This window comes from Pseudorca crassidens, chromosome 10 (assembly GCF_039906515.1).
Source record: "Pseudorca crassidens isolate mPseCra1 chromosome 10, mPseCra1.hap1, whole genome shotgun sequence".
Lineage (NCBI taxonomy): Eukaryota > Metazoa > Chordata > Mammalia > Artiodactyla > Delphinidae > Pseudorca > Pseudorca crassidens.
In genome coordinates, this window is record NC_090305.1 from 54,578,878 (window position 1) to 54,595,423 (window position 16,546).

Below are 16,546 nucleotides of genomic sequence, written 5' to 3' on the forward strand. Positions count from 1 at the left end.
AAGCACTGAGCTGATCTCCCTGTGCTATGCGGCTGCTTCCCACTAGCTATCTATTTTACGTTTGGTTATCCTGCATGTTTTAATAAATTTTTTTTTGTATCCAAAATGTGTTTATTGGGATGGTTTCCCATTCATCTTGATTCAGGGTGATTTTAGTGCTGCTTCTGTCTGAAGGAGCAACCTTCTGTAAGCCTTGCTTTTCCTCCTGTAGGCTGGCAGAGGACAGTAGAGCAGCCAACACACAAAGCTACTGTTTGTGCATGGCTAAAGACAGTGGTGATTTTATAGCATCCCGGGCATTTCACATCCATGAAATAAGAACTGGGGCTCTGCACCAGGCACTTCTTCTTGTGTTTCATCTTCTCTTCTGGAGAGGGATGAAGGAAATCCTTTGCAAGAGGCAAGTTCTCATGGGAAGGTCGTCACTGCCGGACAGGTTGTATGTTTTAATATCTGATAGGACTGGTCTCTGAACTCCACCCTCCCTCCATTTCCTTTACTTCTTCTGAATTACATTGAGTATTTTCTCTTATTAATTTATTGGGAAGAACTTTAGAAACTGATACATTACCATGCTAACAAAAGAGACACCTTTGTTTACAGCCATTCTTTTTTTATTTTTTGGCCATACCGCGCAGCTTGCGGGATCTTAGTTCCCCGACCAGGGATTCAACCTGGGCCTATGGCAGTGAAAGTGCCAAGTCCTAACCACTGGACTGCCAGGGAATTCCCTGTTTACAACCATTCTTTATATATTCCTTACTGTATTCTGATGTAGTTCATATGCGCTCCAAACATCCATGGTGATTTATACTGGAAGTGGTGTGCATGCAATTTGTGATTTTGTTGAAATATTATTGCAATAGCTTTAGAAAAGCAGTTGACACACATGCAAGTGTTAATTTGAGTCAACTGATACCAAGGGATAATGCTTGATTTATGGTAAGAGGTTTCATCGAAATATTTCTCCTAGTTGTCACTTAGCAAAGGTAATTGCTTACTAAGCTAGTCTCTTTGCATAAATTTCAATTTTCCAGCATTTGATTAAACTTGACAATTGGGATTCTCCATGGAAACAGCGGAGCAAGATGCTACACCTTCCAAAAAACATAAAAATAGTGCTCTCTCATTTGTTGCCTGGCAGCAATACTCCTTGTTTTTACTCACAGGAGAATTTATTTTTGCTGATTGGCGTAACGTTGGCAGGGAAAGGACAAAATAGTTCTCTCAGCAATCAAAAATTGATAGGGCAGTTTAACCTTTTCCTTTTTTTTAAAGACCCAGGTGAGGTCTTCATAACTTTAAATAGCATAAAAAGCATATACTATACAGAAGCATAAAGCATATAAAATATAAAGGCAGAGTGAGTATGATCAGAGAGGAGCCTTCAGTAAGAGTCTTTGAGGACAAAGGTTCTTTGATTAAGGGACACACTAGTTGAAGCAGTTGCGGTTCTCAAGCCGTGTGGGTTCAAACTGCATTTATAAGGCTTAACAATAGGTCTTAGTCTAAATTTCATTTTGTCTCCCATCCTGGTTGGTCCCTGTGGTAGATAATATTTTTGTTCATGACTCTTTCTTCCCTCCCCATCCTCGCCATTGCTTACTACAGACGGAGCACACTTCTCTAACTCACTCACTTTGGGTTTGGTCTAGAGAATGTGGGTGAATGTAACAAACGTCATGTCTGACCAGAGGCTCTACATGAATTTGTGAAATTTGGCTTGACCTCCTGCACATGTGTTATGAGGAGAGAATGCCCTGCATAGCCATTGCCCCTTCAGCCTGGGTCCTGGAATGAGAAACACGTGGAGCAGACCCAAATCTAAGGTCAGGGGAAGCCTGGCCACCCACATGCTGTGTGCAGACCAACAAGAGAAAAATAAACATTTGTAGTTATAAATCACTGACATTTGGGAGCTGATTACTATGTAATATTATTACAGCAAAAACCTGACTAATAAGGTCATCAAAAAAAAAAAAGTGGTTCTGAAGAACCTAGGGGCAGAACAGGAATAAAGATGCAGATGTAGAGAATGGACTTGAGGACACGGGGTGGGGGAAGGGTAAGCTGGGATGAAGTGAGAGAGTGGCATGGACATATATACACTACCAAATGTAAAGTAGATAGCTAGTGGGAAGCAGCAGCATGGCACAGGGAGATCAGCTTGGTGCTCTGTGACCACCTATAGGGGTGGGATAGGGAGGGTGGGAGGGAGGAGATATGGGGATATATGTATATGAATAGCTGATTCACTTTGTTATACAGCAGAAACTAACACACCATTGTAAAGCAAATATACTCCAATAAAGATGTTAAAAAAAAAGATTGTTCCTATTAGTGCCTACTGTGAGCAATCATACAGACTTTAGAATGTGCACGCTGGGTTCTGATTAGCTGTTCCCCATCTTTCCAGTCATCAGTCAGATGGAGCAGTCTGATTAAATGACTGGCTTGGCCTGACGACGCTGAGGGTGTTCTTCTTTTTTTAATTAATTAATTAATTTTATTTTTATTTTTGTCTGCATTGCATCTTCATTGCTGCTCGCGGGCTTTCTCTAGTTGCAGCGAACGGGGGCTACTCTTCGTTGCGGTGCGCGGGCTTCTCACTGTGGTGGCTTCTCTTGTTGTGGAGCACGGGCTCTAGGCGCACGGGCTTCAGTAGTTGTGGCACGTGGGCTCAGTAGTTGTGGCTTGCAGGCTCTAGAGCACAGGCTCAGTAGTTGTGGCACACGGGCTTAGTTGCTCTGCGGCATGTGGGATCTTCCTGGACCAGGGCTTGAACCCGTGTATCCTGCATTGGCAGGCGGATTCTTAACCACTGCACCACCAGGGAAGTCCGCTGAGGGTGTTCTTGAAGGTGAGATTTATTTATTCATTTCTAAAGTCTGTATTTATAAACTAGGGACAGATATTCTAGGAATTCTATTGGTGGAAAAATCAGTTTACAAAACAACTTGTATGTTCTCATTTAGGAAAATTTGAAACATGCACTGGCAGCTCCAGAATTTCTATATAGAATTTCTATATAGGTGGGCTGGATAGCAATCTGACTGGAAGAGAGTTGGGGGTGAGCATAAAGTTTTGACATTTCATTTTTATACCACTTGAATATAATTGAAAAAACTCCCAATGGGCCATATCAAAGAATTACTTGGAGGGAAGCTGATGAAGATGGTGTGGGAACTTTAAGGCCCCATACTCCCAGATACTCCTTGGCCCTGACAGTGCCTATATTAAGTGTATCTATAAATACACAGAGAGAGGGCTGGAAGCATAGACACCAAAATGAATGGGAGTTATAAATGGAAAGTGGAATTTGGGGAAATGTTTACCCTCTTCTTTGTATCTTTCTGTATTGTTTGAATGTTTTGCACTAAACATATATTATTTCCCCCAAAACCAATGAAGTTGTTTTGCACAAAGAAAAGAAAAAGAATCCTACTGACCTCTACTTTTTCCCACATCTTATTTTTTTAATTAATTGATTTATTAATTGATTTTGGCTGCGTTGGGTCTTCGCTGCTATATGCGGGCTTTCTCTAGTTGCGGTGAGCCAGGGCTACTCTTCTTCATTGTGGTGCGTGGGTTTCTCATCGCGGTGGCTTCTCTTGTTGCAGAGCATGGGCTCTAGGTGCGTGGGCTTCAGTAGTTGTGGCTCCTGGGCTCTAGAGCACAGGCTCAGTAGTTGTGGCACACGGGCTTAGTTGCTCCACCGCGTGTGGGATCTTCCTAGACCAGGGCTCGAACCCGTGTCCCCTGCATTGGCAGGCGGATTCTTAACCACTGCGCCACCGGGGAAGTCCCCACACACCTTATTTTAATCATCTAACTGGTGCCCCTAAATTCCCAAATTTCAGTTCTTCCACAACGTCTTACCCACTTTTTAGCTTCAGTCAGTCTCTGAAAACAACCAAGTGTAAAAGAAACAACATGGGTATAAAAAAGAGCCCTGGGGACTTCCCTGGTGGTCCAGTGGTTAAGACTCCATGCTTTCACTGATGGGCCCGGGTTCAAGCCCTGGTTAGGGAACTAAGATCACACAAGCCTTGAGAGACAGCCAGAAAAAAAAAAAAAAGAGCCCTGCTCTGTCGGGTAAGATTCCAGTTCCAGCCCTTCCCTTCTCTGTAGGACCTCAGCCTCCAATATGCAAAGGGAAGGATTGGGATAAGTAGGGGTTAGAAACTCAAATGCCTAGAGGAGCCAGGGAGGGACAAATGACAGGAACAAATGGGGCTGTGCTGGACTGGAAGAGCCCACCCACCCTCAAGGAAGCATCGCTGCAGGTCCGAGGTTGCCAGGCTTTCCTATGTATCCAGGCACTGGAAGTCGGGTTTTTATATGGAATCTCCTGATTTTTGAATATTAGCGGATGCACTTTAAAACGTTTTGTGAATTCCTTGCAGGCCAAATTAACCTCACCTATGAATCCCTCTGGCACATGGTGAGCTGACCCTGGCTCAGATGCTCTTTAAGGCAGGGGTCCTCAACCCCCGGGCCGCGGACCGGTACCTGTTAGGAACCCGGCCACACAGCAGGAGGTGAGAGGCGGGGGAGCGAGCAAAGCTTCATCTGCCGCTCCCCGCTGCTCCCCATCGGTCTTACTGCCTGAACCATCGCTCGTATCACCGTCGGAACCATCCCCCACACACACCCGGGACTGTGGAAAAACTGTCTTCCACGAAACCTGTCTCTGGTGCCAAAAAACTGGGGACTGCTGCTTTAAGGCCCACTGTTTCACGCTCCCGTAATCCACTCAGGCGCCACCTAGTGACGGCGACTGTCACAGTTCCCAAGAAGGCAGTGCAGGAAAAGGACTTTCATTTTTTTGGCCTCGCTTGGTGTAGCATGCGGGATCCCAGTTCCCCCACCCCGAACCCCAACCAGGAATCACACCCACGCCCCCTGCAGCGGAAGTGCGGAACCTTAACCACTGGATCACCAGGGAATTCCTGAAAAGGACTTTTCAAATAGATCGATTAGGAGGTAATTTATTTGTATGCCCCAAAATTAATTTTCTAAATGACTTCCTAAATGGCCTCTCAAGTGTAATTAGAATATAACCAGATAGATCAAAATCATACACGATTTACTCACAGCTAATTGGGAACATAGGATTATGCAAGTGAATAACATTTATTATTTATTACATTCCAGGTGCTGTTCTGCTTTAAAGTATTATTTCATCTAATCCTCACCATAATCCTATGAATTAAGTACTGTTACTACCCTGATTTTATCAGATGGAGAAACTGATGCCCAGAAAGATCCTGTAACTTGTAACAAAGTCACACAACCGATACCCCTTCCTTTCCAGCTCCGACCCCGGACACAGCAGCTGTCGCGAAACGTTGATGCCCAAGAGGAACCGGATTGCCATTTATGAACTCCTTTTTAAGGAGGGAGTGATGGTAGCCAAGAAGGACAACCACATGCCTAAGCACCCCGAGCTGGCAGACAAGAATGTGCCCAATCTTCACGTCATGAAGGCCATGCAGTCTCTCAAATCATGAGGGTACATGAAGGAACAGTTTGCCTGGAGACATTTCTACTGGTACCTAACCAACGAGGGTATCCATTATCTCCGGGATTACCTCCACCTGCCCCCTGAGATCGTGCCTGCTGACCTGCGCCACCGTCATCCTGAGACTGGTAGGCCACGGCCCAAAGGTCTGGAGGGAGAGCGACCTGCAAGACTCACAAGAGGGGAAGGCGACAGAGTCACCTACAGATGAAGCGCTGTGCCCTCTGGTGCCGACAAGAAAGCCGAGGCCGGGGCTGGGTCAGCAACTAAATTCCAGTTTAGAGGCAGATTTGGTCGTGGACATACGTGTCAGCCACCTCAGTAAAGTCTGGAAGAGATTGTTTTGTGTTGAATTAATGTGTAGTCAGAAAAGATTAAAAAAAAAAAAAAGTCACACAGCCACTTAGTAGTGGAGCTGGGATTGGAACCCAGGCAGCCTTAGTCAAGAGGGTATGCTCTCCTAGATAGAAGCTAGATTAAGGCATCATGGTTGTAATAGTCACTTCAGTTGCAAATGACAAAAAGTAAAGCAGAAACAAGGCAGGGTTAGGGTTTCTGGATGTAGAAATACCTGGAGTCCAAACAGCGGCATCTCTCCCCTCTGTCCCCCACTAGGTTCTGCCTTCTTCTGGTTTGTCTAATCTCAAGAAGGCACAGGACAAACATGGTACCTTCTGGCACCACAAAGCAATAGGAAAAGAGCAGTTGTTTAGTAAAAGGTCCTGAAAAAAAAGGCTCACGTTTTAGAGAAAAAAAAACTGGATCCCTACCTAACACCACGCACAAAAGTGAGCTCCAGACAGATTAAAGACCTACATGGGAAGATAAACATATAAATTTAAAATGAGAAAATGTGAGAGACTGTCTATGTTGAGAAGGACTACAGTGAAACTCAAAAGCACACGCCATGGGCTCCCCTGGTGGCGCAGTGGTTGGGGGTCCGCCTGCTGATGCAGGGGACACGGGTTCGTGCTCCAGTCTGGGAAGATCCCACATGCCGCGGAGCGGCTGGGCCCGTGAGCCATGGCCGCTGAACCTACGTGTCCAGAGCCTGTGCTCCACAACGGGAGAGGCCACAACAGTGAGAGGCCTGCATACGGCAAAAAAAAAAAAAAAAAAGCACACGCCATAGGAAAAAATTGATAAAACTGATGACCTATTTGTGTTCAATGAAGAACACTATGGAAAAAGTTAACAAATAACAAAGGTAAGAGAAGACAGTTGTAATGTCTAAAACTGATAGCTGACTAATATCTAGGATGTAAAAGAGACTCTTGCAAATCAACAAGAAGGAACCCCATGGGAAAATGAGCAATTAATAGGAGACAAAGCAAAAAGGCCTATGCTGGGATGCTCAAACTCACTAGTAACTAGAGAAATACAAAAGGAAACAGCATTGAGAGTTCACTTTACACTTTTTAGACCAGCAAAAATTAGAAAGATGGATAATGCCACGTGTTGGCTGGGATTAGGGGCATAGGGTCCTGGAGGCCCCGCAGGCAGGAGTGGTGCAGATGTTTTGAAGAGCAATCGGGCATTTCTTAGTGACATAAGAATATACACACCCTGGGCCACAGAATATATCCCTGGTTATATGTCCCAAAGGATTTTTCATCTTGGCCCATATGGAAACCAGGATGAGAGCGTTTATCATAGTATAATTTGTGTTGACAGACAATTGGACACAATCTAAGTATTCACACTGTGGGAGTGGAAACAAAAAACACAGTGGAGCCCCACACAGCTGCCCCTGGAGCGGAAAGAAAGAGAGACTCAGGGCAGGCGAGGCAAGGTGCAGTCAGGCTACACTTGCTCTCAGCAAGTGCCTGCAGCACCCTCTGGAAGAAAAGATGGGTGGGGAGGGGAAAACCGGGGCAGCCACTGCCTGGGGTTGCCAGACTTAGCAAATTGAGATGAACTTGTTTTCACCCCGAGAATGTACTCAGAGTTATGGATTTTCAAGGCTTTTATTTTTTATAAAAAGCACCAAGGAGCTTTTCCCCCCTGCATGTACAAACCCCCGCAGAGAGAGCAATGATGTGTTTTATCTGCACAGAGGCTCCCACTTGGACAAACTCCCCAAGGCAGCGGTGAATTCCCAGGATGCAACGCCCCTGGAGCAAGGTCCTGGCTCCATAAACCAAGACATAAGTGTCTGATGACTGTCTGTGATGATCTCGCTCTTTAGTGACATTGGGTTCTACCCTCCTTGTGTTTCTGGATATTTTGATGAAAAGCATGAACTTGCCTGAGTTTGAATCGGCCCCACCCCTTACTAGCTGTGACCTCTCTGTGCCTGAGACTTCAAGTCTCTAAGACAGAGATCAAAACACAACCTACATCATAGGTTTTTGGTAAAGAGTCATGAGTTGGTTCTGTAAAGTATTTAAACTGCCAGGACAGGGTAACGGGTATAAAAAAAATACTGGCCATTATTATCAAGGCCACTTGGGATTTCTGATTCTTGGTCCAGATTAACCCAGATCTGATTTATATCCACCAACACCACCTACCTCTGGTAATAATCTAGTTCTATGTTGCGCACATGCACAATCCAGTCCAGCCACCCTCCTTGGATGGGAGGGAAAACTGTGTGCGTCCAGCTCCTGGGGATTTAACAAAGCCAGAACCTGTTGCCTTTTTCAAATATCCCACAGGGCAACATATAATAAATACTAGTATTAATATTATTCCTTTTTTTACAAATGGGGAAACTGATGAACCAAAGAATGATATAAATAATGAAACTCAAAGCATTCTCTGACATAAATTGTACCAATGTTTTCTTAGGTCAGTCTCCCAAGGCAATAGAAATAAAAACAAAAATAAACAAATGGGACCTAATCAAACTTACAAGCTTTTGCACAGCAAAGGAAACCATAAACAAAACGAAAAGACAACCTACAGAATGGGAGAAAACATCTGCAAACAATGCAACTGACAAGGGCTTAATTTCCAAAATATACAAATAGCTCATACAACTCAACACCAAAATCAAACAACCCAATCAAAAAAATGAGCAGAACGGTGCTGGCCAGAGGCCTCTGGCTGGCCATCTGTCCTCACAGCACTGGCCATTGTGGACAGAAATGTGGGAGAGCTTTCCCTGCCTCTCTGCGTTTGATTCTTCCTGGACTTGGAGCCCTTGGATGTTCTGTACAGTAAGTTGTGCTGTGGGCTGCCTGGCGCTCTGAACTGTGGTGTGAGACCAGAGAGAATGGGGTTCAAGAGCCACCTGGTTTTTCTTCTGTGATGCCGACCTCGCCTTACTCCCTGGCCGTCATCTCTTGGGGCTCCCACATGCTGGGGGTTCAGGGAAGGTCCCCAAGGGGTGCAGAGCTCCATGGAGACGCCCGGTGGGGGCAGAGGCTACACCTCATCAAAGGGCAGCAAGCGAAGTTTGCCTTTTCCTGAAATGCTGTTGTGAATAAAGAGATTGATCCCTGACAAAAAAAAAAAAAAAATGGGCAGAAGACCTAAACAGACATTTCTCCAAAGAAGACATATAGGCAGTGTCATGTGTCAATAGGCACATGAAAAGATGCTCCATGTCACTAATTATTAGAGAAATGCAAATCAAAACTACAATGAGGTATCATCTCACACCAGTCAGAATGGCCATCATTAAAAAGTCTACAGGGACTTCCCCGCTGGCGCAGTGGTTAAGAATCCGCCTGGGGCTTCCCTGGTGGTGCAGTGGTTGAGAGTCCGCCTGCTGATGCAGGGGACACGGGTTCGTGCCCCGGTCTGGGAAGATCCCACATGCCGCGGAGTCTGCTGAGCCTGCGCGTCCGGAGCCTGTGCTCCACAATGGGAGAGGCCACAACAGTGAGAGGCCCGCCTACCGCAAAAAAAAAAAAAAAAGAAAGAAATCACCTGCCAATGCAGGGGACATGGGTCGAGGCTTGGTCCGGGAAGATCCCACATGCTGTGGAGCAACTAAGCCCATGCACCACAACTACTGAGCCTGTGCTCTAGAGCCTGCAAGCCACAGCTACTGAGCCCACGTGCCACAACTACTGAAGCCTGCACGCCTAGAGCCTGTGCCCCGCAACCGTAATGAGAAGCACGCGCACCACAACAAAGCCCGCTGAAGCTGAAGCCCGCTTGCTGCAACTAGAGAAAGCCTGCATGCAGCAACAAAGACCCAACGCAGCCATAAATAAATAAATAAATAAAGCTATTTTTTTTTAAAGTCTACAAATAATAAATGCTGGAGAGGATGTGGAGAGAAGGGAACCCTCCTACACTGTTGGTGGGAATGTAAGTTGGTGCAGCCACTATGGAGAACAGTATGGAGGTTCCTCAGAAAACTAGAGTTACCATATGACCCAGCAATCCCAGGATATATATAATCTTGGGCATTTATCCAGACAAAACTATAATTCAAAAAGATACATGCACCCCTATGTTCATAGCAGCACTATTTGCAATAGCCAACACATGGAAACAACCTAAATGTCCATCGACAGATGAATGGATAAAGAAGATGTGGTACATATATACAATGGAATACTACTCAACCATAAAAAAGAACAAAGTAATGCCATTTGCAGCAACATGGATGCAAGTACAGATTATCATACTAAGTTAAGTAAGTCAGAAAGAGAAAGACAAGTGCCATATGATATCACTTATAGGTGGAATCTAAAATATGACACTAATGAACCTATCTACGAAGCAGAAACAGACTCACAGACATAGAGAACAGACTTGTGGTTGCCAAGAGGGAGGGGGTGTCGGGGAGGGAAGGACTGGGAGTTTGGGATTAGCAGATGCAAACTATTATACATAGAATGGATAAACAAGGTCCTACTGCATAGCACAGGGAACTATATTCAATGTCCTGGGATAAACCATATGGAAAAGAATATGAAAACATACACACACACACACACACACACACACGGCCATGAATGTCTGCTGAGCCACTAGCTTCATATATATATATATATATATATATATATATATATATATATATATATATATATATATAAAACTGAGTCACTGTGCTGTGCAGCAGAAATTAACACATTGTAAATCAACTATACTCCAGTAAAAAAAATAAACAGTAATGAAACTCACACCACTCATTCCCAGGAGGTGAGATTTAAACCCAGATATTTTGATGCTACAGACACTCCCTTACCATCCTTCTAGAGCTGGAGCTCTCCTGCCTGCATTTCTGTCCCTCCCAGGGCTCTGCTCTCTAAGGCAGCACAGGAGGTGAACATGTCCTCAGGCCTTTGCCTTTTAATTGGCAACACCTGGAGCTACAAAGCCCTTCAAAGCCCAAACAAGCTGAGGCTACACTGATTAAATTAGTAGGCAGTGGTATTAGGATTTTAGGATTGAGCATCCAGCCTGGCAACTTAGTCTTCCTCCTAAAGCAGTCACTGCAATAACCCCTGCCCAGTTAAGACCACTGAATAATGATAATAATAACAAACATTACAGAGTACTTAATTAGGTGCCAACCCCATACAGAGTGCTTCACGATGTATTATCTCATTTAATCAGCTAAACAATTAGTTGGGTACTATTATTATCCCCTCCCACTTTTCAGATAAGGAAACTGGGGCTTAGAAAACTGAAGTTAAGGTTGTCTGTAGCCAGGAAGCAGTGTGCTGAGACATGCATCAGTGAAGTCTGATCACTTGTTCCTGTAGCATTTTATTTCCAGAATGTCTCCTGAGCCACTGGCTTCCCCAATATCTGCACCCACCATCACCAGGACTACCAAAAAAGGAAATCAAATGATGGGCTTAATAAGACATTGAAAACATTATTTTACGTTTCCAAAGCTGTACTTGTTCCAATGGGTGCTGAGTGGGAAGGAAAAAATAGTGTTAACCTCTTCATTAGTGAGTCCTCCCCACCAGCCTGATTCAGCCCCCTAAACAATAGATACAATTACACTGAACAACTGTGTGTTTATTTCCATGTCTAGACACAGAGGTTGCATGTGAAAACAAAAGAGAAGAGAAAAAGGAAAGCACCCTGCTGTTTTTTTAATTCTTTTTGTCAAACTTTTTCTCTGCCTGGATGCCCTTCTTGTGATCAGGAGAATATCAAGATTTTTAAAAACAAACAAACCCTTTTGTAGAGGAATTGGTATTAATTTAGGAGTAAAACAACAATTATTTAAACAGCCTCTAGTCTGAGTAGAAACAAGTCATTTTAAACCTTAGAGGATTCACCACCTGCCAATGCAGGGGTCACGGGTTCAATCCCTGGTCCGGGAAGATCCCACATGCCACGGAGCAACTAAGCACGTGTGCCACAACTACTGAGCCTGCACACCACGACTACTGAAGCCCCCGCACCCTAGAGCCCATGCTCTGCAACAAGAGAAGCCACCACAATGAGAAGCCTGCGCACCACAACGAAGAGTAGCCCCCACTCGCTGCAACTAGAGAAAGCCCACATGCAGCAACAAAGACCCAACACAGCCAAAATTAAATTAAATTAAATTAAAAAACAAAACAAAACAAAACCCTTAGAGGATTCAGAAAATCGTGAATGGATGCTAAAGCTAGTGATATAGTCTCACGAGGAATAGGTTTTTTTACATAGTGTCAGAGTACCTCCCCACAAATTACATATTGATTGTAAAGGGGCAAATAGTAACTTGACAGTGGCAAGACCTGCCAGACAGCAGCTTTAGCACCCAATCCAAGTTCACATCACCAGTATTGAGACAAAGTGACACCAGGAAAATTGACAGCAGGTGCCTCCTGAAATAAGGCTCTGAGAAAGACAACATCATTTCTGCCCCAAAATGCACGACCTGAATCTAAACATGAAGGAACTGCAGACAAGCTCAAATGGAGGACAAAATAACTGGCCTATATTCTTCAAAGGCATCAATGTCATGAAAGACAAAGACAGATTGAAGAACTGTTTTCAGATTAAAGAAGAACGAAGTACAATTGAGTGGATTTTAGTTTATTCTCAGAGGTTTGCAATCCTCATTACTCTCTGATTCCAGGACATTTTCATCATCCCCCAAAGAAACTCTCAAACTCATTAGCAGTCACTCCCCATCCCCCTCCTCCCAGCCCTGCAACCACTGATCTACTTTCTGTATCTATGGATTTGCCTATTCTGGACATTTCGTATGAACAGAATCATAGAATATGTGGTCTTTTGCGACTGGCTTCTTTCACTTAGCGTGTTTTCATGTTGTAGCATGTGTCAGTATTTTTCTCCTTTTTATGGCCAAGTGACATTACATTGTATAAGATACACCACATTTTGTTTATCCATGCATCAGTTGACAGGCTGTTTCCTTTTTTTTTTTGGATATTATGAATAATGCTGCTATGAACATTTATGTATAAGTATTTGTGGGAACATTTGTTTTCCCTTCTCTTGGGTGATCTATCTAGGAGTGGAACTGCTGGGTTTTAAGTTTTTGAACTGCTTTTGGAAGTGGCTACACTATTTTACATTTCCAACAACAATGTATGTTCCAATTTCTCCACATCCTCACCAACATTTTCTATTGCCCATCTTTTTTATTATAGCCATCCTAGTGGGTGTGAAATGGTATCTCATTATGGTTTGACTTGCATCTCTAATGACTGATGACGTTGAGCATCTTTTCATGTGCTTATTGGCCATTTGGATATCTTTGGAGGAACTTCTGTTCAGATCCTTTGTCCATTTTTAAATTGGGTTGTCTTTTTTTTTTTAACACCTTTATTGGGGTATAATTGCTTTACAATGGTGTGTTAGTTTCTGCTTTATAACAAAGTGAATCAGTTATACATATACATATGTTCCCATATGGGTTGTCTTTTTATGGTTGAGTTGTAGCGTTCTTTTTATATTCTGGATACTAGACTTTTACCAGATACGTAATTGCAAATATTTCCTCCCACTCTGTGAGTGATCTTTTAATTTTCTTGATAGTGTCTTTTGATGCACAAAAGTTTTTAATTTTGATGAAGTCCAACGTATCTGTTTTTTCTTTGGTTGCTGTGCTTTAAGTATCATATCTTAAACCACATATCTATGTAAGACACCATTGCCTAATCCAAGGTCACAAAGATTTATACCCATGTTTTCTCCTAAGAGTTTTATAGTTTTAGCTTCTTTGAATTTTGAAGGCAAAATTATACCACCTTTGAATGTGCTGCTCCAGACCACTTGCCTTAAAGAAGCCAGTTTTAAGTGGGGTCCCAGAGCAATAAAACTCTGCAGTGAATCCAGGCTGCGGTACAAGCCACCCTGCCACTTGGGCCTTTTGACACAGCATAGCACTTGAATGTTTTTGGTAAATAAAAGTACCAGACAAAGCCCCAGTAGGAAAATCATAGTCTAAATAGGTACAATTTTGGAGCAAAGCCATGCCCTCTTCTGCTATTAACTATTCTACTTTTGAGAAAAAGTTTCTGGTTTGTTACTAAGCCCTGATAGGACCAGATGCTTGGCTGTGAGAAATCTGGTAACTCTACAGACTGGGTGCTCTCTGACCTGCCAAGCCATGAGGTCAGGTGTGTGCAGCAGCATTGCATCCTCAGATGGTGGTGGTACACGTACACACGAGAGCAGATTGGAGCAGGTCTAAAAGGCATATGCAAGGTGTATACGCATATGGCTAGGACTTATTCAACACCTATTTCTCCTTTGACACCCACTCCTGTTGCATTGCCGCCCCTCCATCAAGCCACACCATGACCTCATGGAGAGTTTCCTAGGACCAGGTTTGGATAAAGAAAAAGCTCATACCTGGTTTACGGATAGATCTGTACAAGTGTTGACTGATTTGTGAAGATCCCTTCAGAACTCCTTCTCCCATATGTACATTTCCTCTCAAGGCTGCCCACCCCGAATCTTACTCCACTATCATTTCTTGCACAGTGGTCTTGCTTGAAACCACCCCAGCGTAGTAAGCTGTAGCTGCTTCTGTCAACAGAAAGCCCCAAGTGGACATAGATGGCACATGACAAAGGCATATTTACCAAAGTATAGCCGAGGCAAAGGCTGGAAGAGTCTCTACTCTGAATGATCTCAGGTACAAGCCTGGCCAATAAAATTTCTGTTAAGAAAACACCTTGAACCAATTAGCTTCTACATGACTCAGGCATACACCTGGGGTATTTGGTAAATCCATTACTCTCTAGTATTTGATCTTTTTTTAAAAATTGAAGTATAGGGCTTCCCTGGTGGCGCAGTGGTTGAGAATCTGCCTGCCGATGCAGGGGATGCGGGTTCGTGCCCCGGTCTGGGAAGATCCCACATGCCGCAGAGCGGCTAGGCCCGTGGGCCATGGCTGCTGAGCCTGCGCGTCCGGAGCCTGTGCTCCACAATGGGAGAGGCCAACAGTGAGAGGCCCGCATACCGCAAAAAAAAAAAAAAAAAAAAATTGAAGTATAGTTGATTTACAATGTTGTGTTAGTTTCAGGTGTATAGCAAGCAATTGATCTTTTTAATCTATATCTTTCTGGTGTAAAATTATAACCACAGGCTAAATTAAGCAATTTTGGAAGCAATTCATCACTTTCACCACAGTATCCTCCTAAAAAAACTATGGTTTTCTACCAAATAGTTTTGTGATCATTGGATTTTTGAGCAATTGTTGTAAAGGATAGTTTTTTAAACATGGTAAAATTGTGACACTCATCAAAATATAAAATAATAATAGGTCAAAGATTTTATTTAACTCCTTAACAAATTAGAGGACTAATAAGATATTATAACTGGGTCAAAGGATAATACAAAGAACCACATATATAAGCAATTGGTAATAATGAACTTACAAATTGATACACAATTGTAAGAATGCAGGGAAAGAAAGAATTCAATTGTATTTCCACCTATCAAACTTTAGTTGCATGCCTATGGACAAGAATCATTTGCATTGCCATCAGTTATCTACAATTTATGAATTTACAAAAGAGCTCAAAGACAAGAAAAGGCGCAGATACTCCATAGAATTAGATGACCCAGCAGAGTGTGTTCAGATAATGTCTGCCTATTTTTCCACTGAAGACACCCAGTAATCATTTTGCTCCATTTCAATGATTTTCACGGTTTCCCCTACATTCTCTAGTTTAACCTCCTTATTTCACAGATAAAGAAAACGAGGCCCAAACAGACTCGCAGATATGGAGAACGAACTAGTGGTTACCAGTGGAGAGAGGGAAGTGGAGAGGGGCAAGATACGGGTATGGGGATTAAGAGATACAAACTACTGTGTTTAAAATAAATAAGCTTCAAGGATATATCGTACAGCACAGGGAACATAGCCAATATTCTATAATAACTATAAATGGAACGTAACCTGTAAAAATTGTGAATCACTATGTTGTAGACCTGAAACTTATTTAATATCGTAAATCAACTACGCCTCAGTGGAGTTCCCTGGTGGTCCAGTGGTTAGGACCTGGCGCTTTCACTGCCGTGGCCCAGGTTCAGTCCCTGGTTGGGGAACTAAGATCCTACAAGCTGTGCCGTGCAGCCAAAAATTAAAAAAAAAATTTTTTAATTAAAAATATTATGCCTCAATAAAATATAAATAGGGGCTTCCCTGGTGGCGCAGTGGTTGAGAGTCCGCCTGCCGATGCAGGGGACGCGGGTTCATGCCCCGGTCCGGGAAGATCCCACGTGCCGCGGAGCTGCTGGGTCCCTGATATATATATATATATATTTTATATATATATTTATATTTATATTTATATATATTATATATATATTTATATATATATTATATATATATATTTATATATATATATATATATATTTTTTTTTTTTTGCGGTACTTGGGCCTCTCACTGTTGTGGCCTCTCCCGTTGCAGAGCACAGGCTCCGGACGCGCAGGCTCAGCGGCCATGGCTCACGGGCCTAGCCGCTCCGCGGCACGTGGGATCTTCCCGGACCGGGGCACGAACCCGCGTCCCCTGCATCGGCAGGTGGACTCTCAACCACTGCGCCACCAGGGAAGCCCAATAAATGATTTTTAAAAAGAAAAAGAAAAGGAAGACTCGATAAAAATAGCAGTCATTATAATATATT

The 16,546-nt window shown here is 43.4% G+C and overlaps 1 protein-coding gene, 1 long non-coding RNA gene and 1 pseudogene across 4 annotated transcripts in view; 1 reads left to right on the top strand and 2 right to left on the bottom strand.

The window, feature by feature from the left end:
• Positions 1–16,546, bottom strand: part of LOC137232204 (uncharacterized) — a 72,662-nt gene that overhangs the window by 40,502 nt on the left and 15,614 nt on the right. The gene's annotated exons all lie outside the window — the stretch shown is intronic.
• Positions 88–363, bottom strand: LOC137233074 (small ribosomal subunit protein eS27-like). Its single transcript, XM_067755855.1, has one exon. It carries the CDS (start codon positions 357–359, stop codon positions 153–155), a length of 207 nt encoding a protein of 68 aa, XP_067611956.1. The 5' UTR covers positions 360–363; the 3' UTR covers positions 88–152.
• Positions 5,332–5,887, top strand: LOC137233075 (small ribosomal subunit protein eS10-like; annotated as a pseudogene).